Source organism: Apteryx rowi, unplaced genomic scaffold, assembly GCF_003343035.1.
Source record: "Apteryx rowi isolate R43461 unplaced genomic scaffold, aptRow1 scaffold_905, whole genome shotgun sequence".
Taxonomy (NCBI): Eukaryota; Metazoa; Chordata; class Aves; order Apterygiformes; family Apterygidae; genus Apteryx; species Apteryx rowi.
In genome coordinates, this window is record NW_020451211.1 from 115,720 (window position 1) to 139,937 (window position 24,218).

Consider the following 24,218-nt stretch of genomic DNA (forward strand, 5'->3'; position numbering starts at 1 on the left):
TGCAGGCAGCCGCGAGAGCGAGGGGCAGCAGGGCCCGCGGAGAGGCGGCAGAGGAAGCCCCCCGGCCGGCGGCGCGCAGCCTCCCGCAGCCGCCGGAGCGCCGCCGCCGCCGCCTCGGAGCCGCCCCCCTCCCCCCGCAAGGCCCCTAGCGGCCGCGGCGGGGAGGCGCCCGCGGCGCATGCGCGGCGTCGTTGCCTCCCTGGCCACCGCCGGCGAGCAGCGGGCGCCCGGAGAGTTTGGGGGCAGCCAGCGGGGCGGAGGCTGCGCGGGGCCGGCAGCTCTCGGCCACCGTCTGCTGGCGTCTCTGCACTTCGGATGGGAGCGGTGAGTCCGGAGCAGCGCGGACGGCGGAGCGCCCCGTCGCGGGGGCTGCTGCCCCATCCCGTGGGCGGCCGGGACGGGCCGGGACGGGCGGAGGGACGCAGCGCAGCCAGGAGAGCGGCGCCAGTGGCGAGCGGGCTGGGCTGGGGGGGACTGTGGGGTGCCCCGGGTGCGGAGCGGGCAGCCGGGCTGTGGGAGGTGCCGCGCGGCCAGGCGCTGCCCCGTCACGTACCTATAGAGGCGCCTATAGATATCCGCGCTAACGCTTTGTCTGCCTGGGGTGGGGCCCCGAGGCTGTGTCCGAGGGGGTAGTTTGGGGGAGAGGGAAGGAGCTACCCGCAGGCTTTTTGTTGTTTTTTTTGGGGGGAGGGGGATGTTGGCGGTCCGTGCGAGTCAGCCGGGACGCTTCGCACCGCCCTTACGCGTGTAGGGGGAGAGAGAGGGCCGGGCGCGCGTGAGGCGGGGGAGTATCGGCGGGAAGGGGGGTATGCTGCTGGCGCCGCTTTCCGCCCTCCCTTCCCCCTCAGGGGTAGGAATTTCCTGTGAAGTAACTTTCCGAAGTCCCTGCTGGGCTGCGCCGGGAGGTGCCGCGGGCTCCCGTGCCGCTGCCTCGCCGGGAGGGTGCGCGGGTGCTGGGGAGGAAGCGGCGCGGCCTTTGGCCGTTGGCGCTGCGCGAGAGGGCTCGGCTGCCCCCGCTGTGGCAGCCCCGGGCTCCCCGGGCGGAGAGAAAGGGCCCTTTCATCGGCCTTCTCCCCCGGTTATCTGATGCTGGCTTGTTCGTGGGTGTGTTGTGATGGGGAGGGGAGGGGAAGGGCAAGTGACATTTTTGTCGCGTAAGTTTGGGATCTGGGGCTCCTTACCAGCCTCGCTGCTGCAGCTGGATGTCTGGAAGGTAAAGGTGTAATCGGTGGCTGTGCGGTGGAGACTGCAAGTGATGGGAAAGGATTAAATCGGAGTGAGAGCTGCTGGAAGCCCTCGTTGCCAGGCTGAAATGTCTGGTGAAGCTTGTGAAGTTGCAGGGAAAACTTCTCTCTAGGGATTTCTGCCATTTCCAGTTAAGTCAAGGAAGAAAATGTTTTGGCTGTATTTAACAAAAAAATTCAGTGGACTTGTTTGCAGGAGGTTGATGGCTGTCTCCAAATAAGACAGCAATTATTTTCTCTAAAGTTAAAAAACAAACGAAATCTGCCACCCAAACCCCAAAAGCTCTAACCACTTATACTTTTCATATTCCTGCTTAAAACTTCCTTTTGCTTTTAGCAGAGTTGCCCAAAGACTCCATCTGTGCTAGCCATGCAATAGCTGGGGCTATCACTACAGCTGAAACTTTAAGCTGCTGAGTTTGGGCATGTGCATGGAATCTAAGAGTCTGATTCTCCAGGGCTCTGATGGACCTCTCCTAGGTCTAACACAGGCAAGAGAGCAACCTATTCATGTTCACAGGAAACAAGAGCAGGGGGGTAAAGAGCCTTAATGTCATCACAGTCAAAGCTGGGATTGACTGTTGCATTGAGCGAGGGATGGAAGAGCCAGCACTTGCTGGGCTTATTGGGAACAAAACCTAGGAGAAACGAACTAGTGAGTTAAGGGGAAGAGACTAAAAGCAAATGAAAACCTGAGGTTCTTAAGTGTCTGTTGTCATAGGTAAGTCTGAGGATGGGGATATGTATGCAGGAGCTAGAGTTCTAGATTAAAATCAGTGCCTTAGATTTATCGTTACTTTTGGTTGGCACCATTACTGAAAGATAACGTTGCTTCTTCTGCACCATCATTGCTGGTTTCCACTTTTTGTACCATCCTGTCCCTTATGCTGGCACCATTGCTGATACAACCGTAGGATGAAGTAGATTAGAGTATTATCCTCAAATTCACACTAATCTTTTCATCTTTTTTCCAATTAACCTAGTTATTTCTCAGGTCTGGTTCCCTGCACTGCCATAGGAATGCTTATGCTGGCTTAAGGAAAGATGTGTAATAGTGTTATCAAAAGGCGATTTCGGTGACAATAGGGTGGGGAAAGGCTTTATTTATACATAAAAGTACTGCTTTTTATATAAATAAATATATATTTCCACATATACATACCAGTTTAAAGGGGTTGTGCAACTGTGATGTTGGGCATTTAGGGTCTGCTGTTGAATGGAGAGTGCCATTGATGAAGTGGTTGTGCCTGAGAGGTGACTAGCAGTCTGAGCAGACATACCCAGTAAAGATGAGGTTTTGAGAGAAGTTCTTACTGGACCAGGGGAGTGAGATTAGAAGCCAGAGAAGAGGGAACAGGGGACTTCTATTTGTGAATGAAGTATGGAAACAGTAATGAGATGAACAGTAATGAGATTTTTTTATTTATCCGTTCAGTAATCTCACTTCAACCTATGTCTAGTCAAGAAAAGTTTACTCTGAAACAGATTAGGAAAGAGCCTGGGATTCCTGTGTATCCCCATTCTCTTGGAATTAACAAATATCTGGAAATCCTCAGGCAAAATGTGGATTATCCCTTCTCCTGCAAGTTCATGTAGAGGATTACAGCTAACTACTGCTGCAAGATAACGTATGAGCCCAAATGGCGAAGCATTGCATGGTGAAATTAAGATAACCAGCTCTGGTGGTTTGAGATTGATGGCATCACTTTTCTTTTATTAAAAGTTAATAGTTATAACTACAGTAACTGTACTAATATTGTCATTTCCAGAAGCAGTTGCAAATGAAAAAGAATAGGATTAAGGCTTTTTATCTAACCTTAATTCACCATCCTTGCACATCTAGGTTGGACTATGTTTTTATAGTAATAATGTATTGTTTGTTTCATAAAAATTCCTGTTATCCTCAAGTTATTAAAGAAATGAAGTATTTTGGCTTTATACTCATTCCTTGAGCTGTGTAACCCCAAGACTTATTTCCTGAACATTATTCAAATCTGCATTAAAATTTGCTTTGAATATGGAATTATAAATTTCTTTGTGTAGTCATCTATTGGTCTTATCACTCTAATATCTCAGTATTTGACAAATGTCGATTCGTATTAACAAAAGTCTCCCAAGACAAGGAAAAATCATCCATGTGGTCCACATGAAGAATGAAAGGTAAAACTATAGAGACCAAATCTGGTACACCTAGGTTCTGATTTTTTTTTTTTTCCTTCAGGGTACTGAGTTCTGTATCCTGGCTTATATTCAAAACACAGGCCCAAATAACTTGAATTGCTGGTATAAGCACATGCTGGTTTTGCAAGTCAAGCACTCAAATTTTGAGGAATGCACCCCTAAAATAAAAGGCATGTAGTAGTGCACACTTAAACTACATTCTGAAGTGATTTATTTAGCGTCATGAAGGAACACTGTGGCAAAAGCAGGGATAGATTATGCTTCAGGACAGTATTCACTTGTTTTGGACTGTGGTGTTGTGAACCTTTTTTGTTTGCTATGCCTTTTTCCCCTGTGTGTTTCCTGTCTCCTGTGACCCTCTTTTCCCTCCTTTCATCCTTCCCACCCCTATGACCTCCCTCACTTGTGATAGTAACTGTTTCCATAGCCACCTGGTGAGATGGTCACAGAATTAATCAGGTTTAAAAAAATTATGATGTCTGACTCTGGATTGTTTTCCTTACCCAGCTCTTATAAACAGCTTGTTGTGGGGGATATGATGTGGCATGACATGCAGTTGGTACCACTTACCCCCCAGAGTGAGTGCTGGAAAAAACAAAAACATTTTGCCACTCCACTGCCCTTTTCATTGATACTGCTAATCTCATTTCTGTCATATCTTCCCATTTTCTCAACAAATGAGGTCTTTTGAGAGTTTTTGGTTTCATATTCTCAGCTCAATTCTGAACAACTCTGCTGCTTTTTATGCCGTCTTACTCTTTCTTGAATTCCAACCAACTATATTTCCAGAATAATCTCTCTCTCTGGCTTGAGTTTCTGCAGTGTCTTTTTTGCTTCAGCCTCCAAAGGCAGTCCACCTTCTTCCCCATCTGTTGTTCCCTCTCCCCTCTCACTTTATGAGCAAAAATACTTGCAAATGTGCAGTGGAGAACAATACAGAACTGGCAAGGGAGTGGATTAGATGACCTAATGTCTAATATCTGTTCTCCTCCTGCCAGCTATTTTTTGGTCGAGTTCAGATGTTGGTAACTATTTGACCTTTTAAAATCTAATCTGACAATACCCGGCCTTTTCCTTGTTTACCTTTGTTCTATTTGCTGGCTCTTGTTAAGTAAAATTTGATATACGCTTGTGAGGTCTGAAATATGCTTAGCCCTTTCTCTTGTTGTTGCCAACAACTGTTGATGGTACTGATTATCAAAGGATTTGTACTTTGACTAGGGTTGCTAAATACCATTATTAAAATAAGTACATTTCAAAAGCAAAACCTATCTTGAGACTGTGGATTGAAGGAACTGCATACTAACCACTTAAAGTCATACCATGTTTTTGATTTACTGAGAAAACATTTGTTGAAAGCTATTTTATACATATTTCAGGCTATGGCTCACTCTTAAGCATAGGTGATCATTATGTAAAAGATCTTTAACTTTGGATATGAGCTATGCACCAGTTCAGAAATAAACTTGTAAAAATTGGACAAGAAACATCTTTGCCCAGCCTAATGTATTGGAGTTAGCATCTAGGGATAAGACTCCTAGACAGTATAGTAGCACAAAAAATGTTTCCTATTTTCAGAGTAAGAACACTTCTTGCATGAGAGGGAGAGAGACTGCCCTCCAACTGTCATCTTTGAAGTTTGAGATTGCACAAATCTTAGATATTCACATAGTGCTGTGACCACTCCACCCACTCAGTGAAGTGTTTCTCCTGAAGTATTTGAATCAGTCTTCTCATGTTGCTTCTGAAACAGCTTATGAAAGTTATCTCATGTTTTAAGATCACCTGTGATACTTACTTGCAACTTTTCAGCATCATAGTGGCCATTCTGCTCCAGTATTATTTCTCCAACAGTGATCAGATTAAGTGATACTACAAACTAGAGAAAAAAATATGTGAAAGGTAGTCTTGGAATAGCCTGTCATAGAGAAAACTTTGTAATCTGTTTGTTGCCTGAAAACAGAATTTTTTTTTTTTTCTCCAGAACTCTAGGTCAGGCTGGATTTTTTTTTGTTGTTTATACCAAGATGTTAAACCCTATTGTTATAATTCTGGATGTTCCTGCTTTGCTGAGCTCCTTGTTTTCGTGTAGTATAACAATGAATTTCATGATCCACTTTCAAGATTCACCTTACAGTAATTCCTCCATAAATGCTCCTTTCTAATTTAACTGCCTCTTGTGTAATATCTATTAAAATTAGCCAAATTTTTAAATGTCGACTACTTAACACTGAAGAATGGTTCTTTTTGCCTGAAAGAATATGAATTTGTTAGCTTGCTGGTGTGAAGCAGTTTGTGGAAATGCTACCAGGAAGAATCAGAAATAATGGCATCATCAGACATGTAAACTTTTGCACCTGCTTGTAACTCCAGATTTATCAGTGTGCTATTCACTGACCTTTTGTGTATTCTTCAACTGTCATTTTGCTCTCCAAACTACTTGCTAATATTGGGAGCAACTTACTGTCCATCTTTCTTTCCCTGTTCCTCATTCTCATGGCTATAGGAAAGGGTTGAAAGAGGTATCGGCAGCAGAATTACTAGCAAAATCTACTGCCTCTCCTCTGGTTATTATAGATTTTCCACTGCAGCAGCTGAAATTAGCACAGTCCTTGACATTTAGTTTCAGTGCAGCTCAGCAGTACTGACTATCAGAAATGAAACGGACTCACTGTGCTGTTTTCTGTTTGCCACTGCTGCTTATCGGAACTGTGGGCAGCAACAAAATAAAGGCATGGCTTAGTCTGGAGAACTGAGAGTGTGACTTTGCAAGTGACTTAACTGATGTAAACACATGCTGCTGCTGCAAACAGAGTTTTTACTCTTCCTCACCTTCCTTGCCTGGTTTGCATTCTGACCACTTTCGTTATGTTGGCATTAGCACGCCTGATACTGTGCAGTCAAGTGAACCAGGGAGCTGATCTGTCTAAAAACAAGACCAGTCAAACTAAAACAAACACACAAAAGGTTTTGTGCTGGGTTAGCTCTGTTGTCAGGCCACTAGACCTTGGGTTGATTGAAGGGAGGAAGCAGGAACATGTGGTTGTGTGTGACAGAAGAAGTGGGGCTACCTGCTCAGACAGCAGCTTTAGCTGGGATAGGTTTAAAAGCTGGCTATGAAACCATCAGTGAGGCAGCAGTGTATCAGTATCTTTCTCAGCTGACATCATGGAAAAACAGCAGTATGCTGCTCAAGGCAGGGAATACAAGCAAGTCCGTCAGGAGGGACAAGGACCTCATGAATAGATTCAGGGGCAAAGTCAAGTGGGAAAAGCGATAGACAAGGTGAACAGACTTGTCTTTCATGGCAAGGCCATCTGTGACACATTATAAAGAAGTACCCAACTACGAGGTCAACACATCCAGAGTTGTCTCAGAAGGACTGAAGCTTTGAAGCACTCCCACTATGGCTGTCCTTTAGGAACTTTTGGCAAAGGTTTGATCAGATTTGTGTCCAGGCTGAAGTGATCTACACTAGAAATACAAAAGGTGGAGATACACCTGCTGGTGGGTAGGATGCCTGGGGAGGTTCTCCAGTGACCTCTGCAGTGTATTTCATGTATAAATGTATACAGCAGAATTATGGAATTTAAAAAAAAAATCAGTAAATTACTTGTTTACCTTAGAAGACTCCTCTCCTTCTCCACATCCTTTAGCTGTTGGGATAGGTATACAGCTTCTGAGGGGAGACACCCTTTAAAGTCTCCATGAACAAATGTTAGACATGCAGATGCTGCAGAAGACCTTTCACTTGTGAATGAAGCCTTCAAGAATTAACTACTTAAGTCAAAAGCACATACGGAGTTAAAATATATCTTCAAATATAGTTAATTTTGCACATTAATTGGGCACTTCAGTGCTTAAGTGACTTCAATATATGTAAAATTTTTTCTGGCCTTAAATCTTTCAAAACTCATTTCTGAAGCCAAAGTCTTCCTGAATTTTTTGTCGTATGCTTTTTTTTGTACTTCCTACTTGCAGGCAGAATGAGTACTGTATTGAAACACTCCTTAAGGGATATAAGAGGGTCAATTGTTCTTTTAGTTTGAGGAGCTGCTCTTAACAGTGTTTTCACAGTACTGGAGAATGTGGAAAACTAAGTATATACCCTGATACAGGTAGTATATACTGATACAGATATTTCTGTGAAGGTGGAACTCATGCAGCTTTGTTTTCTATGTTTTCACACTGTGTGATTGATCAGCTATAAGCTGGTTATGACACTCAAGATGCCTCCATCCTCTACACTAGTCTTCTTTTTTTCTTTTTTTTTTTTAAACTTCCATGAATTTAACTTTGGTTTTCTACTGTTCTGTCCTAGCTGTTTGAAAAGCAACAGTGACTAAAATTATTGAGCTAGAGGGCATGGAGAAACTCCAGGTAGACAAAAAGTCCTTTTGCTAAGGGAAAACAACCTCAAAATAGTAAAACTGTGTTAGTGCCCTTTAAAAAGAAATCCTGTTGCATTATTCCGTTTTTGCATTTCTAGTAATTCAGAGTTGTACCTGTTTAAAAAAAGAAAATAGGTGCTTGATTTCAGTCTTATTAAAAACAAATGTAATATATGCTATTGCGACGTAAAGATTATCCTGATAAAAACAGTCTAAAGGAGGGATGCAAAATTAGTTACTTGATAGGTTGGCTTCAGTGGCAAATAGTCTAGGAAGTTTTCTACTACCTTTCTGCAGCAGTCTTTGAGAGTGAGGCAGGTAGGGGAGGACAGGGAGATCTGTGGGACAGTTTAGAGTTGTAGTGCAGGGCACAGAACTGCATCAGCTCAAATCAGGGCAGTGACCTTCAGTAAAGGGTGGTCGGGAGCTGTGGGAAGGGAGGAGAAATTTCTTAACTCTGCTTCAAGGCTGAAGCCAACACATCATGTTACCATGCTTTTATTATACTCCAAACATGTAAATCAGTTGAGTGCTTTTGCGCATGGGTTTGTTCAAATCCTACTTAGAACAAATTATGTGTAATGCAATAAAAAAGCCAATCCTAATATGTGCATACTTAATTTATATGGAAATTCAAGTTATGCAGATGTGAGGGGAAGAGGGGGGTGTTGTGGGAGAGGGAAATAGCACTGTTAAATTCTAGGTTTTTGTCTGGTTTGTAGGGCTGTTCAGTCTTTTAAGAGTATCATTTAAGAGTGTGTCATTTAAAGAGTATGGCTGCAGTCATTTTGTGGATTCTAGCATTGTATACGTTTGTGTGCTCTCTTTATGCAATTCCCCAATGTGACAGAAGACTTGATAAAGATCTGCAAAAGAGTTGTGCCGCATTATCTGTTTTCCCTAGTTACCATATAATTGGATAAGATGAAATATATATATTTATACCTTTTGTATGACTATTCTGTCCACATCTATGCAATTTAATTTTGACCGACTGGAAAATTCCATTAAAAAATGCCTTGAAATGCTATCATATGTACCTTGCTTCAGGGGAAAACGGGCAAGGTGGAAACTTGTATTGAAATGTGCTGACAGCACACAGATATTGCGAAGAGAAAGCTTTGTTTGCACGTTCTCTAGGTCAGTGTAACACTTCAGAAAGAAATTACTTTTTGTTTTTTCTTGGGTGGGAGTAAGAGAGAGGGGTAAGACATTGGCTTACCAGTGCAGCGAGTGGTAAATATAATTCCTGTACAGAGCAGAATATTTTGCTTGCCTTTTTCCTCATCACAAAAAAAAAAAAAGCAAAATAAGAGTTACAAAGTATAGGCTTAACTTTGTCATATGCAGAACAAAGCTGCCAATGCGAAATTCTCCAGGATTCTTTTGCCACAAAAATGCACATTCTGGGATGTAGAATCTTTCTGATTTTAAGAAATATAGCTACTTCAAAATGCTGGTAATTTAGATGGGAATTAATAAAATTAGCTATTGCTCCTTAGCCTTCAGTGTTGTAACAATTTCAAGAAAAAAGTTCAGCAAGTTGAGGGCAGTCTTTTTCAAATGTACTGAATTGTCAGGTCTTGGGTTTGTTTTTTTTGTGGGGGTTGGGCTCCCCCCTTCATCTGTGAAGAGGCTTGTCAAAAGATTGAATAGTTAGTAATGGATACAGACTGGTACAGTTGAACACCAACTTTTACAGCTGGTTTGTATTACTGGAAAATCCCTGAAGGTGCGATCTGTGATACGTAGGTGGTGGCTTTGCTTTTTAAGACATGGTGGAGAAGAAGTACCTAAGAGCTGCAAAGTATGAAAAACCGGGTACGTTTTTGGCTTTGATCTTGTGATCTTTTCTGCGTAGGCATACACTATACCTGCAATGAAATTATATTGTTGTGAATGGACTCTGCTCAGGTACTGTTTCTCGATCCTTCTCTCTGATTCTGGTACCGCAAACAAAATATAGCTTGCCTTTACACCCACAGGGCAGGCAATGCCGATCAAATATCAAGTGACAACAGACCAGATCTTTGCTCTTTACAATACCTCTATCTCTTTTGGTGCTAGTATTTAGCTTTATTTTGGCCTTAAAAATCTGTTCAGGTATCAGTTTGAATTAAAAGAAGGAAGAAGAGAGAACTTTGTCTTGCTTGGAGAGGTATAATCTGAAATAAAAGTAGTACTCCATCTTGTTTTCTCCCCCTGACCCCTAAATGCTTTGAAGACTCAGACAGCGCCATTATAACCTTCTTTTTGCTTCTAATCCTGAATTTTTTGTCATGTGTCATTTTGGGGGATAAGGGGTCCAGAGCCTGATAAACTAGGGAGATTGTAGATAGTGAATAGGATCCATTAAAGAAATCACTCGCCATCTATCAACATACTTCATATTATGTACTGCTATTTATTGCACTGGTCCCAATCCAGTCATAAACCATTTTGAAGATGAACTGAGACTAGTTACCCATTCCATACTGGGCACTAGACTGATTCCCTGCTTTCGTAGCCAGATAGTAATCAATAAAATGTATATACGGTGCCTCTCTTGTGTATGTAATAATACATATTTCTTTGAAAAAAAAATTAATATTAAAATCTGAAGGTTAAGTGGCTCTTGGTTGAAATACATGGTTGAAACACTTGGAAAATTATGTCTGGCCATAAACTGTAGAAGATCATAAACTAGATATTACTAACTTAGAGATCATCAGGAGCTAAATGATTAGCCTTTTTCGCATACTGAAGAACAGAGGTAAGAACTGCTGTACTGGATCAACCAAAAGGTCAGTTCTGGCCTTGTGTTGTGCCAGTGGCTGGCAGGAGGTGCTGTGGGAAGAACCTAGGAACAGAGCATGGACAGAACAGGCCTTCCCCTTGTACGTTCCTGGGTTATCAGTTGATCAGAAATTTCCTGGGCCAGAGGGTATAGTCTGGACAATTGTGTATTACAGCAACTAGTGAATTTCTCCTCTGTTAATAATCTCCTTTCTTTGTTAAACCCATTTATATTTTTTTCTCCTCAACAGCATCTTATGCCAACAAGTTCCATAATTTAATTATGCATATGCACTGTGTGAAAATTCTGGTCCTTTGACTTATTTAAATGTCAGTTTTTGTTGTTGGGCGCCCTCTTGTTTCTCATATTGTGAGAACATAATGGATAGCTGTAATGTATTTACCTTCTCTATCATGGTCACAAGCGTATAGCGAAGAGGTCAGCCTGTGCTGACTGTGTGTTAGAATTAGATCAGCTGAAATGTCTGCCTTCTCTAAACTAGGTGGTTTGTTATACAGTGATTATTTAAACATAAAGGATTTTTTCTTAAAAAAAAAAAAAAGAAGAAGAAAATAAGAAGCAGCATGTAATTTTTAATCCAGATGCATTCCAGTTCCCAGCAAGTAGCCCTCTCTGAGTTACGTTCCTCAGTTTGTTGTCTAAGGCAGCGGTAGGTGGTCTGAACTGCAAAATGAGAGTTGGTTTGTTCTTAATTAATTTACAAAATGCATACAAACATTTCCCTTTTATGAAAACAGGAGAACAAAACAGAGGAGGGAAATAAGAAAATAAGTGCACATTCAAAGCTGCTTCTAACCTGGGGAGGTTGTGAGTGAAAACATTTTATAAAAAAAACAATGTCTGAACCAATTCTGATATAGTTAATGGGTTTCTTTCTTTGTTTGAAAAGAGCTAGCAGTTCCATTGATTATTTTATCTTTTTAATAAAAAATAAAAAGACAGAAGGATTGTATGATAGGTATTCAATAAGCAGCTGTCACTTTAATAGTATAAAATATAAATTTGTATCAGTATATTATGTAAAACTTCAGCCACCTGTAACATGGAAAGGTCATAATGTACTTTCCCTGGCTGCTTATATATTGACTTTATGTATTACTTGATTGTCTTAGAAGCCAGTTACAGATACTGAAAAGGAAGTTATTTAAAATATGGTAATGGTGATCACAAACTTGATTTAAATTTTGTCATCTGTAGTTACAAGTTTCCACTATTTTTGGGTTGGTGGGTTTTTTTCATTATTACATTTATTTTGAGAAAAGATGAACAAAGGTATTTTTAGTTTTTGATAGATAGTCTCTTAGTTTCCAGATGTCTGTTTCTTCCAGTTTTTCCGAGCAAACACTCTTACCTTTCTTTCTCTCGTACGTACAGTATTCTAACTCTTAAATCGAACCCTACTGTATCCGATGTATTAACAGTGCTGCTTTTTTCTTTTAATTAGCTTTAAGTGTGTTCAACATATCCCTACAGCTGAATTTGCCTAGAGTTCAATGAGTTGACTTGATAGAATTCTTAAAACCAAAGCACTGTTTAATTTCCAAAGTGGGAACACAGCATTTGGAGATAAGAGACAAGCAGTAGGCAGCTTCAAAAGTCTATTTTACTGTATGTTGAGGGGGGAAAGGGTGGAGAGGAGAGAGGCTTTGTTTTCCTAATGTGTTTCCAAATGATGCTCCCAGCAGATTCTGGTTGAGAGGTATTCCTCCCAACTAGCTTCCCAGCAGTTACTTTCCTGCTTGAAGGTGGGTCTCATGTTATCTTTGTTCTTACCAACTTGTTTATCAGGGTAATTTTGTAGTTTCACAGGGAGTTTTGCCAGACATTTACTATTGTCCCATAACAACCTTTGATTCTTTGCTGAGGACTGGTTTGTCTAGAGCTTTCTTCTTTACTGCTTCTTACTGCTGTGATTGTAGTCATGCAGTATACATTGGGTTCATCTGCAGTAGTATTTTAGTTCAGACTAGGAGTGCGCTTTGGAAGCAAAACTCCCAGTTGTCACCATAATGCACAGTAATTTTAAAGCACTGGAACTGAATTCCTTTTGGATTAAAGTAAACTAGAAGATATGCTCCAAGAAAGTATCTGATGCCATCCAACTGCCATGCAGTGCTCATCCCAGGGGACCAAATCAGAGCTAGTCCAAAGTAAAATTCTCAAAATGCATATAGTGTGAACCGTCTGGGACAGTTCTTGGGAAGAATAATTGAACACTTATGCAACTACCAGTATTGAAACCAGAATTACGCAACTGGTCAGGAGACTGTGCCTTTCTGAGCAGTCTATATAGCTGCATTCCAGACACCTTGATTTTCTGTAAGCTACTATTAAAGGAAGTTGCTTTAGGTTGGACACAATCATTATGTTTTGGGGATTCAAATTCAGAGTATTTCTTAATTTGATAACCTGTTTAAGTGTTGACATAACAATAACCAATTCCACTGTTTTTAGCAGCTCTATATGGCATATGGTTGTAAACTGTATCCCAGGAGCCTCATTAATTGGATACATCACAAAATTGAAATTAAGAGCTGTATCCTCTGTTGGTTGTACTGCAGAATGGCACAAGCCATTTCCCCTTCCCTGCCTGGGTACTGGAATGCACATTCCTCCTCTGTTGTGAAAGGAGCATGCTGGCATTACAGTGTTCAAAGTCTCTGTTAAATGCAGCAAGAGAGAAATCAAGTGATAGTCAATATTGCTGCTTCTCTTTACATTATCCTTATTTTTCATTCTCTTTATAATCCCTTCCCTCAAGGATATGCTTTGTTCTTAAGGTTGTGTGTCTTTAGAATACATGATAGTCAGTGAGCAAGAATAATGAAGGCATTTGGACATATATACCCTCTACTGGGCCCTCTGTCCTTTAATGGTACCTGCTGTAGAGAAGTTTCCATTAAAGTTATACTTCTTCTGGCTGCATTTTCCTCACCATATCTGCTAACAGATGGAATACAGTTATTCTAACAAATACAACAAAATCTTGCATAAATATTATCTTGAGCCAACAGGAGTATACTTCTAATGCTGAAACTTGCTTGCTATCCAATGTAAGGGATGCACAGCAGAACTAGAGCATAGTTTGGGAAGCACGTGTATAAAAATATTCTGTTTATAGAGAGTGTGTACAAGGTGTGGGCTCTTTCAGTATTGAGGGGGAAAAATGTTCAGTTGTGGAAAGAAATGTGCAGCTGGGTAACTTTGCTTCATGCGAATTGTTTCTCCTCAGTAGGACGCCACAGCCCTTTGGGGGTGAGCACTGTACTGGTGGTGAGCAGCAGGGGCCTTGGCACAGCTCCTTTGCTGTCTTGTAGGCGCTTTAAAGTTCATTGAGGCATATTTCCTACTAGAGGTGGATGGCTGATTCTGAGCGTGGGTTTTTCTTGTTGTTTTCCCTTTATATTGACAGTTAAGTAGAAGTTCAGAAGACATCGCCTGTTGAATAGCTCTTGGTCAGGTATGTTCAGCTTGCTGTTGAATAGGGAATTTGACACTCAGCTTGGCTTTAGAATGGCCTGTGCTTTCCACTGTATTGTTTGTTGCTTCTTTTACAAGCAAATCTAAGATGATATATGACGTACTTTTGGGGGATACTATGTAAAGAATAGCTGAGAGAGAGTTTCCTGAAACAGAAAGAATTGGTGTTATTAGTAAAATGCTACTTATGTGGCTTTTGTTGTTGCATTTGCATATACATATGAAAAACATTGCTTTGACACCACAGGATTATCCTAGCCTTCAGTATGGTTCTTGAAGGCTAGAAAGCTGGAAACTTGAAATAAATAGTTGAGTAAAGGAATAAATGGGTTAGTAAAAGGTCAAGATGTTCCTGTAATGTTGTCAGCCCTCTTCATAAACCAGCTAATAAACTGAAGGAAGAAAGGTTTATGTAATTAACTCTCTTCAGTCCTTTCCTCCAAGTGACCTTTGAGCAATGGTCAGCTTGAACCAAGACTGATAGAGAGCAGAGGGTTTAGATATAATTAAGCTCCTGCACATTTTGGGGGAAGGGACAGTTGGATAGAGGCCAAAGACCCAAGTAGTTCCTCTGCAAAGGGAAAGCCTGTACTGTGAGCTTTAAGTTTTTTGTTTTGTCCATCTGGTGGCAGGGCAATCATTGCCTGCATGTCCTGAACCAGCCTCTTGCCCAGCTAGTATTCAGGTGTCGTGGCCATGCTACGACATGCTAGGGAACTAGCCATACTTTGTGGGATCTTAAGGAGAACAGGAGGCTTAGAAATGAAGACATTTGGGGACAATGCAGAGGATGGAGGGAAGGCAGGGAGTGTAAAAAGGTAAGACACAAATCTGTAGGAAACTGACCTAGTTAGTTCCTGGGCTGTCTAAATACCTGAAATTGCTGTAAGAGCTCATGTGGATTGTTGAATGAAAGCTTCTGCACCACAGTCACTGGAAAGTCACTGTGTTTGATATTTGCTGGGGAAGGGCGCACTGGTGCCTTTTGTTAACGAAGGAAGCGGGAGGAGAAATTAAATATGTGTTTTGCTACTAACTAGTTTATAATGTATTTGCATCAGTTTCCACTGAAGAAAATAAAAGCTTTTTTTGTTTTCTTTTTTTTCCCCTCTTCTCTACATGTTCCCCCAATTTTTCAGTCTTCTGTCTGTGTGAATATTCTGGTCTTCATTTCCCACATACCAAGCTCCTAGTGCCGGCTGTGAAGGAAGCGTGCCTAGAGTGCTCCACTGTGGTCTCAGTGGAGCACTGCCGTTAGCAGGGTTGGGTGACATTGCTCCGCTTGTTTCCTCCTAAGCTCCCCATAGGCAGAGCTCTCTAGTTGTGACACCATGAGCATAGGCGGGGATGTGCATGTTTTCAAATGTTGCATTGAAATCCACACCAAAGTTATTTGTTAAAGCATGAAGTGTTAACGGCTAGCTGAAGTTCAATGCAGAAAAAAGTTTCCCTTAGAGAGGGGACATTTGGCAAGATGCATGTCATGCAACACATACTGTGACTCAACTGAGAGTGGGGGAGCTCTCATGGGTCACACTCTTCACTGCTGTGGATCTTCCCTGAGGGACTGTTGCAAAGGCAGCTGCCTGAAACTAGAGGGTAATAAATGGCATAAGAAACTCATAACACATGAAGAGAATAGTTACACCAGTGACTAAATTTTTTTTGATCTGTTAATTATCAAAAGTTTGTCAGTTCCTTCAGAAGTGCAAATATTTGGGGCATTAAAAATTGGACTACCCAGAATGCCATTCTAATAGTTTTATTCAAGAAGCAAGGGGAAAAGGTGTTTTTGTCTTGGCATAGGATAGTCTGCTAAGAAAAACTCAGGCTAATAAAAGAGCTTATATATTGTATCTGAATAATTTTTTAAGCCCTCTGCTTCTGTTACCTTACAATAATTAATAATAATATGCTGAACACTGTGGTGTGCACTAAGAGTGCTTTAATCTTCACTGTTTATTAGCACTTATTTATCTTTATGCAGATTTGATGAACTTGCCTGCTCCCCCACCTAACATGTTTTTTAGTCCTAATGCTACAATTTTATTAATAGACAGGGATGTCTTTATGTAATGAATATGAATGCATGTCTCCATTCACTTCAGTGGCATTCCTTGCAGGTACTGCAGTCTGTTCTTGCATGACAAGTTAGTGTTGGAAGGAGCATGCTGGAAGTCTAACTTGCCCTCTTTGTTGTCCAGTTAGCTTTTGTGCACACTTACCACTTCCTTACAGAAAGTTTGTGCTCATCTTGCATGAATAAGCTGAAATAGCTGTAGAAAACAATACACCAAGTACAAGGAGGGTATTGGGGGGGAAAGGAAGAAGTAAACAATTTCTTGTGTTTTCCTTCAGAAAAGACCAGTCTCACAAGGCAGAGCATGCTTATTTTAGTCTTCTTGCAGTATATATGTTTGTTAAAGGAGGGACAGAAGTTCTTCTGAAGCCCTCCCCTTGAAAACTGCTAGCTAATAGAATGAAGGTTCAGGTACCTCCCTTGACACAGTGTTTCTGCCAGGGTCGGGCAAGGAGGAAGAGCTGTGCATCTGCTTGCTACTGAAGATTGCAGGTTAAAGAGGAGTGGGTTTTGGAGCTAACATCTTGCACAAGATGAGGTAGAACCAATAGGACTGGAGTATAAAAAAGAAAAAGAAAAAGGATAAATCACATTTCAGCTGATTGTGTTTGATTTCTATTCCTGCTCAGCCCAGTACTGTACCATGAAAGCAAATAAAATGCTGTCTTTTTGCATTGCACAATAGAATGAGCATGTTATTTAGAAGTGAAATCCAGGCTTCAAGGAAAAAATACCTAAACAAGTAATGTATATATGAATTTATGGAATGGGTTTTAAAGGCTTCTTTATTTCAGATACATATATTATAGTTTTCATTTTTTTCTTTTATTTTGGAATAATAATAAATAACTTTTCAGACTGGTTTTGATAAGATGTAAACAAAAACTTATATGCCAGGCCCATGGGGCCATCCTTGAGTAAGCCACATCAGTGACAAATATATACGTTACCTAGATTGTATTTCCTTCTGCGAGGTTTCCATGTTGTTTAAAAACAAACCAACCAACCCTCCTCGTTTTAAATTAGTGAAAAAATACACTAGGCCTACAGTACAGTATAAATTCCTCAGTCATTTGTAAATAAGGAAACTTAGGTCTGGGCTTCATATAGATTTTTATGTTAATATATGCATTTTGATTAGCAAGCCTAATTCTTTCCTTTTTAAAAAAAAAAAAAACTAGTATGAGATCTATTGTTAATGTAGTTATCCTCAAATAAAGATATCTTACAGCATGCTTCCCCTCCTGAATAGCTGAATACAGCTGTACCCTAACTACATTTATACCAGAATAACTGCATGTCTTCTGTTAAAATTAATGTAGGATTTTGTGGGCTTTATTCTTGTATATTGAGCTAAACTTTAGAATGATGTCTGCATCAAAGATAAAATTCAGTGTGTATTTTCAAAAAGAGAATGAGGACATTAGTATGGTACAGTATGTTGATGTATAGCCAGGTCTCTGAAGTGGAACTAATGCTAACCTTTGGGAGCTGGTAATTTATTAATAAAAAAAACTTTAACCTCATGTGGTGATCTACCCACTTAGTGAGACAGCTGCACCTTTCTGCTCCTTTGAAAGCTTTTATTTTGTTAACTTTCCTCGTACTAATGAAGACTTCAAGAAACCTAAAACAGTCCCTCAACAATCTATTCTCTGCCCTTGCCTCTAGCCCTTGATAGCATTTCCCTCCCCACAACTATTGCTGCCTTCAGGTGTGGTTCTTGTTGGCTTTCTGCCTGGTTGGTGCAATGAGCTTCGTTCCTGGTCCTTTCTTGACTGAGAGCATCTCTTCTCTGTTCTCCTTCCAAGATGAGGTATAAAATACATGTAGGCTCTTGTAGGCTGGGATGCTCACATGTATTGCAAGTTCCTTTGCCAAATCACAGGTCTTGTTCTGCCCTTGAACTTTATGCAGCCATCCTGTTTTAATCACTAACAGACTCTGAATGGATTTGCATGTGTTTATTCTGATTTTGAAAATCTGATCCATAGCTAAAGGTAATGTGCTAACTTGGTGTGCTCTGCAGAGTGAATTATATGCCTTGGTTAAAGTATAAGTAATTATAGTGGAGAGTGTAATACCTTTCATGTTAGATTAGGTAAAGCAGAGGTTGCAGATCAGTTGAAAATGATATGCACATTCTATTTCATATCAATGTTTTTGCATGATCTAAATAAGGAAAGCTTTAAAAAAAAAGCATAAAGCTTTCACCATTTCACAAGAGTTATTCTCTGCTAGATATTCTTTCTATACTACTGAAATTGGTTTGTATGCAAAGTGGTACATTTCAAAAGAGGGATTAATCTTGACCACAGAGTCTTCCAGCATTTATATAATATTATTGGGATTCAAGAGAAACTTTTCTCTATTAATCATAATTCACAAACTCAACAGGACTTTTTCTCTTTTGTTAACAGGCTTGATATTTGCAAGTTCCACGCCTTGACAGTAATCATCATGGACAGTGGTAAGTTTGTTAACTTAGTGATGAATGCGCATACTTTATTCTCCATCAAAGTCAGTATTAACACACCTGCAGGATGTCCTCCCCTCAAAATCCCTATCAGTTCATGTGAAAAATATCCTCTGCTAGTGAAATGCTTTTGGTGTTACATATGGGGTAGATTTTTGCTCACATGAAACTGAATTGGAATTAAAATTGTACTGTTGTTCTGACATAGGTACTATACACAGGCTATAATAATAAACTCCATAAACTTATTCATGGACCTGTGAAAGCTGGCTCCAGAACGAAGAGTGTATGGGTGACTTTCCAGCCTTCCATATTTTAATTTAACTGTTCCTAAACTTACCCAGGTAACTCCAGGATCTCAGAGCACGAATCACTTTTGAAACTTTGAATGTTAATGCTCAGAAGACTCTTCTCTTTTCTCCCCTATGCAAGCTAAATAGTTTAATCAAGGTACTCTGCAGAAAAATTCAAATTTACCAGTAGCTGCAGCTTCTAATTTAAAATGAAATGTTTATTTCTAGTATTTGGTGTTGTTTTTAGTGTACTTGGTAAGGAGGCAGGGAAGGGGAAGCTGGGTAATGTTCTCATCAGAGCATTTACAGAAAACTTTGGTGCCCAAAATGCCCTGGGCTTTGCTTCTCCAACATTATTGTGTACCGAGAGACTTTTCTACACTGCTGCTTCCTGCTTCTTCTATCACTAAAGATTGAAGCCTCTTTTCTTTGGCTGTGACAGCATCAGTTGGCAGGGCTCAGATATATTTTTCCACTTTCATGTTACACTTACGTCCTTGCCTAAATCTTTTGAAGATGTTACGGGAAGAATAAGTGTGTGGAAAGAGAAAGGGCTATGGCAAGCTAAATCCTTCTGCATGTACTCAAGCTATTTGATGGTATTGCTTGCATTTGGGGGCTGGAGGAGTGGGAATATTGAAAAAAGAAGTGTGCTCTGTTAGTATTCTTTGTTATGGAGTATGGAATGCTGGTTTTTTGGGGGGGGGTTGTTTTTTTGTTTTTTGGGGGTTTTTTTAGATATATTTTCTTGGACTTCCTTGATCCAAAGTCCCACTTCTTCCTTTCTCTGGTCTTCCTCCTCTTAAGCATTAAAGAATGCTTAGAGACTTAGCAGGCAGTGGTAGGTCTGAGCCTCATCTCATAAGGGATGAGAACAGATCTCCAGAGCTCATCAAGAACTGTAATTTCCTTTTAATAGAAAATTTTGTTGTAGGTTCTGTCTGTGATTTGAGATGGTGACTTTCATAGTGCACCAAACACACTGTAGTGACAGGAGTTTAAGAAACTGCTTTTAGTAAAAAGTGTGATTGGATAATCTGGAAAATAATTTAGACCTGTTTCCAGTATAATTCAGTGTCAGATGTCTGCCTCACTTCTTGTGAGGACGCTGCCTTGTTACCTGTAGCGCTTGCATAAATGTTGTGAGCATTACTGCTTGGGCCAAGTTTTTGATGGGAGATCTTGCAGACTCTAGAGGCTATAAAAGTAACTATTATAAGTATAGGATGAAATTAGGCAGACATGCATTCAACCATGCAACTCCTGGAGGAAGACAGGCTCGGTACCACACATGATGTTATGCTTTTTTTAAACTTTGTAGGAGGTTTTGAGATAGGTGGGGTATAAAGCAAAATGTACGCTCCATATTTTCATAATTTACAAGTACATCTTTTAGCGACTTTTTTGTTTGTTTCAGATTGAATTTCTATTTGCTATTATGATTGCACACAAGTTTCCCTGGGAATGTATAATAAATTGAGCTGACTATATAATGCCCTTTAATAATAGTAACTCATAACTAAGACTTTGAAATGGTGTTTCTGTAGCTTTCTGATGCATAAAAACTCTCTAAAAGCCAAGTATTACTTGCACACAGAGAGCACCGAGGGCAAACATGTTTGAAGAAATAAATATGTGTTCCAGTGCATCAGATTTGGTAGTTGTACATCTACATAGATATTCTATCAAAAAAATAAGGGGGAGGGGGGAGATGAAAGGATTTAAAATTTTTTGTTTTGTGGCTATCTTACATAACACCAAAACCGTAACTTTGATTTTTCCTTATCCTGGATTTGTTAGTTAACTCCTTAACAAAGTTAGTAATTAGGTTTAATCTTGCTCCATACTTTATTTTTGCCATGTGTAATTTTTCCCTGATCATCTTGAGCTCCATAGTACTAGCCATAGTGAATTCAGCCACACTGTAGCCTGGCTAGATGGGCATCCAACACAGAGTTTTTTTACATGCTTCTGTGCAATTACAACTGAATGTCTACGTTGTGGTGGTCATGGAATACTAAGAAGTTAGTGGTTTCTACATTATGGTTCCATTATCTCTTTTTAGGTGATTCATCAGGCAATGACTGATTCTCATTAAATCAATATCTTTCGATCAGTACCCCCATCAAGATTGCTTCGATAAGTGTGTGGTGTGTTTTTTGTTTCCCTGCTACATTTGTGTTGATTTCTGAATAAGGATTTAAAGCCATCAGGAGTCTGTGAAGCATTAAAAATACCAAATCAAAACAAACATATAAGCAGTTTTGCTTCATTTTTGTAGTCTTGCAGGGTCAAAAGCAATTCCTGATCTGGACTAATCACAAGATTTATCAGATTCCTTCAGAATTAATATACTGTGCACTTTATTCTCTTCATTGGGCCTTTTTGTCTCTGATGTGTGGGTTTCCATACTGTAGCTTGAGAGACTAGAGACCCTTTCTGAATATGGACTGCAAAATAAAGTGTTCTTTTTTTTTCTTTTTTTTTTAAGATAGTCATATATTGGCCATTCGTGAATATTGAATTATTTTAATGTTTTGCTGTTCTTCAGCATGTTTTGAAGCAGAGATGTACACTTAGTTCTTCTTGGAATACTAAAGTATTACCTAGAAACTCATCCTAATGTATAATGAACACAATATTGTATGACATTGCAGCTTTTAAACCTTCATTCTCAATTTGCTTTTTTGGTAAATTGACAACAGCATGTAGAAACAGAGATTTGCATATTGCTTCTGAGAGCTGGTAGTTTTACATCATTGTATTTTTGGCTGCTTGTGTTTTCCTCTTCAGTCCTTTTTCCCTCTGCACACAATCCAAAATTATAATAGTTGCTCTCATTGCTTTTTTCAGGGACTTGTTCCACCTGTGAAATGACATTCCCTAGGTCTCATCTGCTGAAGGAAGGGAAACTGTTGATTTATAGTGCATTATCTGCTCTTCAGTGACTCCACATATGGATACTCCTAAGAGTGTCTAGGCTGTAGCTTGTTCCACTTCAGGAGTGCCCACAGGAGGAGTTGGTCAGTAGGTAGAGCACTGGAAGTTCATCCCTGTACATGGTTGAGTGCAAGTCTCCTGATGTGGACAAATCCTTAATCACATTGCATTTAGGTGATCGCTCAGGCATGTTGAAAGAAAGCCGTTTTTCAGGCCTTTGCTTAGAGGGCGAGTCAGGGGAATTGTGTGGGAAATTGAAAGAAGCTGTCTGTCTTCTTTGGAAGAGATTTTTGAACATCACTTCATACTTCATTTATTCAGTGGACTTGCACAGTGGAAAGTGCCCATGTGCTGAGTTGCAGTGCTATAGAAAACCAAAATTGCAGCAAGTGCGATTGTAGAGTTGTATGCACTGTCAGCATGACTAATAGTGTAATCTGTGTGGTGCATATATGTACCTGGTAATTATATGTGTAAAAGTGGTTAGTTTTGCATGTAGCAGGTTATTTTGTAAATACCTGGCTCTCACACAGCTTTGTGCCTGAATCATGTATTCAACTGAAAGCATAAGAATGACTGGTATCACTGAGTTTAATCTTCAAATATTTAATCTTTTGCAAAAGGAAGATGACAAAGTTTAATGACTTATAAAGTGAGTACACAACAGATACTGAGCAAACTGAAATTAATGTAAAATAGGTCAGTAGATCAGCCTCATTATGATAGTAGCCTCCTTGCTGAAAAATGTCACCATGCCTAACCTGTAAGAAAGCAAAAGAATATAGAGCTCATCTTTATAGCCTTGCTGCCTTTCTTTTTTTAATATTTAAAATACAATTATTTAAGAAAAAACACAGCAAACTTTAATTCACATAAAATCATAGATAAATCATTTCAAATCAGTATAACAAGTCAGTCTCTGTTGTTCTGCAGACAGTGAGAGTCTGTCTTCATGGTGTGTTGGAGGTTCCCAAGCTAGCTCTAAATGAACCAATGCAGAGATGGTAGCATAGATCAGGAAAACAGTACAAGTATGCAAGTATGGCAGTGCATTGAACTAATTAGCCCCAGCTGTAAGCAGTCACAGTCCATGAACAGTGTCTCATAGATGTGATTTTCTTGCTTCCTCGCCTGAAATAGCTGAAGAATTTCTGCATCATACACTGCAGACATAATTTGGGAGTTATTCTGTCCTCCAGACTTTGGAGTGTTCCAGTTTTATGTTACTGTAAAAATCATTGGTCAGGGAAGTTGAGGGAAGATGGAAGGTCAGAAGATGAGATTACTCCCAGCTTTCTTTRAACAGAAAACAACACCCCAGAAATGTTACTAAGGAAAGCAAATGAAGAATACCTATGTCAGAACTTCGGGGAGTCTCCCTCCCCTTTTTTTCTTTGATTCACTGAATAACACTCTAGGTTCCTGAGGAATAAGTCCTTACAATTGTAAAACAATGCTATATTAAGATAGGTTTTATGCAGATGATTCAGGAAAATGGAATAAGGTATTCCTTCCTTTTTCTTTCTTTCTCCGCTCCCTGATTTCACATCGCTGTTTCAGGGTTGACACTTCTGAAGTGAAAGTAGAAAACCAGCTTCAAAATTGCTTAAGCAAATATATATGAGTTAGACTTAAACTTCAATAAATGCAACTCTTTTACCATATGACTGTGGCTGGATAATATTCAGAAATACTTATATCTTCAAAAACTTCTGAGCATTCAGGCTGTGATGCACTGAGGCAATTGCCAGTATTTTTCTGAAGTGTTCACAAGCAAGTATTGTTTATTGTCTGTCACCTTAGTTTAAGACATCACTTGAGCATGTGCTTGTCTCTCTGAGTACTCTTCTTGGGCACAGGTTTTAAATCCTGAAGTAAAAATTTTAAAGTGATCCTGAGTGCTTTCTAATACAGAAATGGGATGCTGAATTGAGGTCTGTCGTATTTACAACATTATGGTAATAAATATTCCTGCCTAGATTTTCTATAATTAGTGGGAAAAAATTGGAGAGATCTTTTATCATGTTAACTTTTTCAAGGTCCTCCCTTTTTTTTTTTCCTTTTTCCCCCAGAAGCACATTTTCTTTGAGCAATTTTACCATGAAGTTTTGGATACTTTAAAAGTTTTGGATATATTAGAAGTGACTTTTGTTATCTTTCATCTTATTCAGTGTTTCTAACAGAGGCCAAGGCCAATTCTGTGTTAAAAAGATACCCAAGAGCCAACAGATTTTTGGAAGAATTAAAGCAAGGTGATATAGAGCATGAATGCCGAGAAGAAATCTGTACCTATGAAGAAGCAAGAGAAGCTTTTGAAAATGAGGAAAAGACGGTAT

General features: G+C 39.9%; 1 protein-coding gene across 2 annotated transcripts in view; it reads left to right on the forward strand.

Moving 5' to 3' along the window:
- The first annotated feature begins 234 nt into the window (after window positions 1-234).
- The window catches only part of PRRG1 (proline rich and Gla domain 1), a 37,601-nt gene continuing 13,617 nt past the window's right edge, over window positions 235-24,218 (forward strand). Inside the window, exons 1-4 of one of the 2 annotated variants that reach the window (XM_026091485.1) lie at window positions 235-324; window positions 14,026-14,073; window positions 18,594-18,643; window positions 24,054-24,214. In XM_026091485.1, the coding sequence (XP_025947270.1) occupies window positions 18,634-18,643; window positions 24,054-24,214 (171 nt within the window). In that variant the 5' untranslated portion in view covers window positions 235-324; window positions 14,026-14,073; window positions 18,594-18,633. The remainder of the gene's footprint in view (window positions 325-14,025; window positions 14,074-18,593; window positions 18,644-24,053; window positions 24,215-24,218) is intronic. The other variant, XM_026091486.1, reaches the window with a different exon arrangement.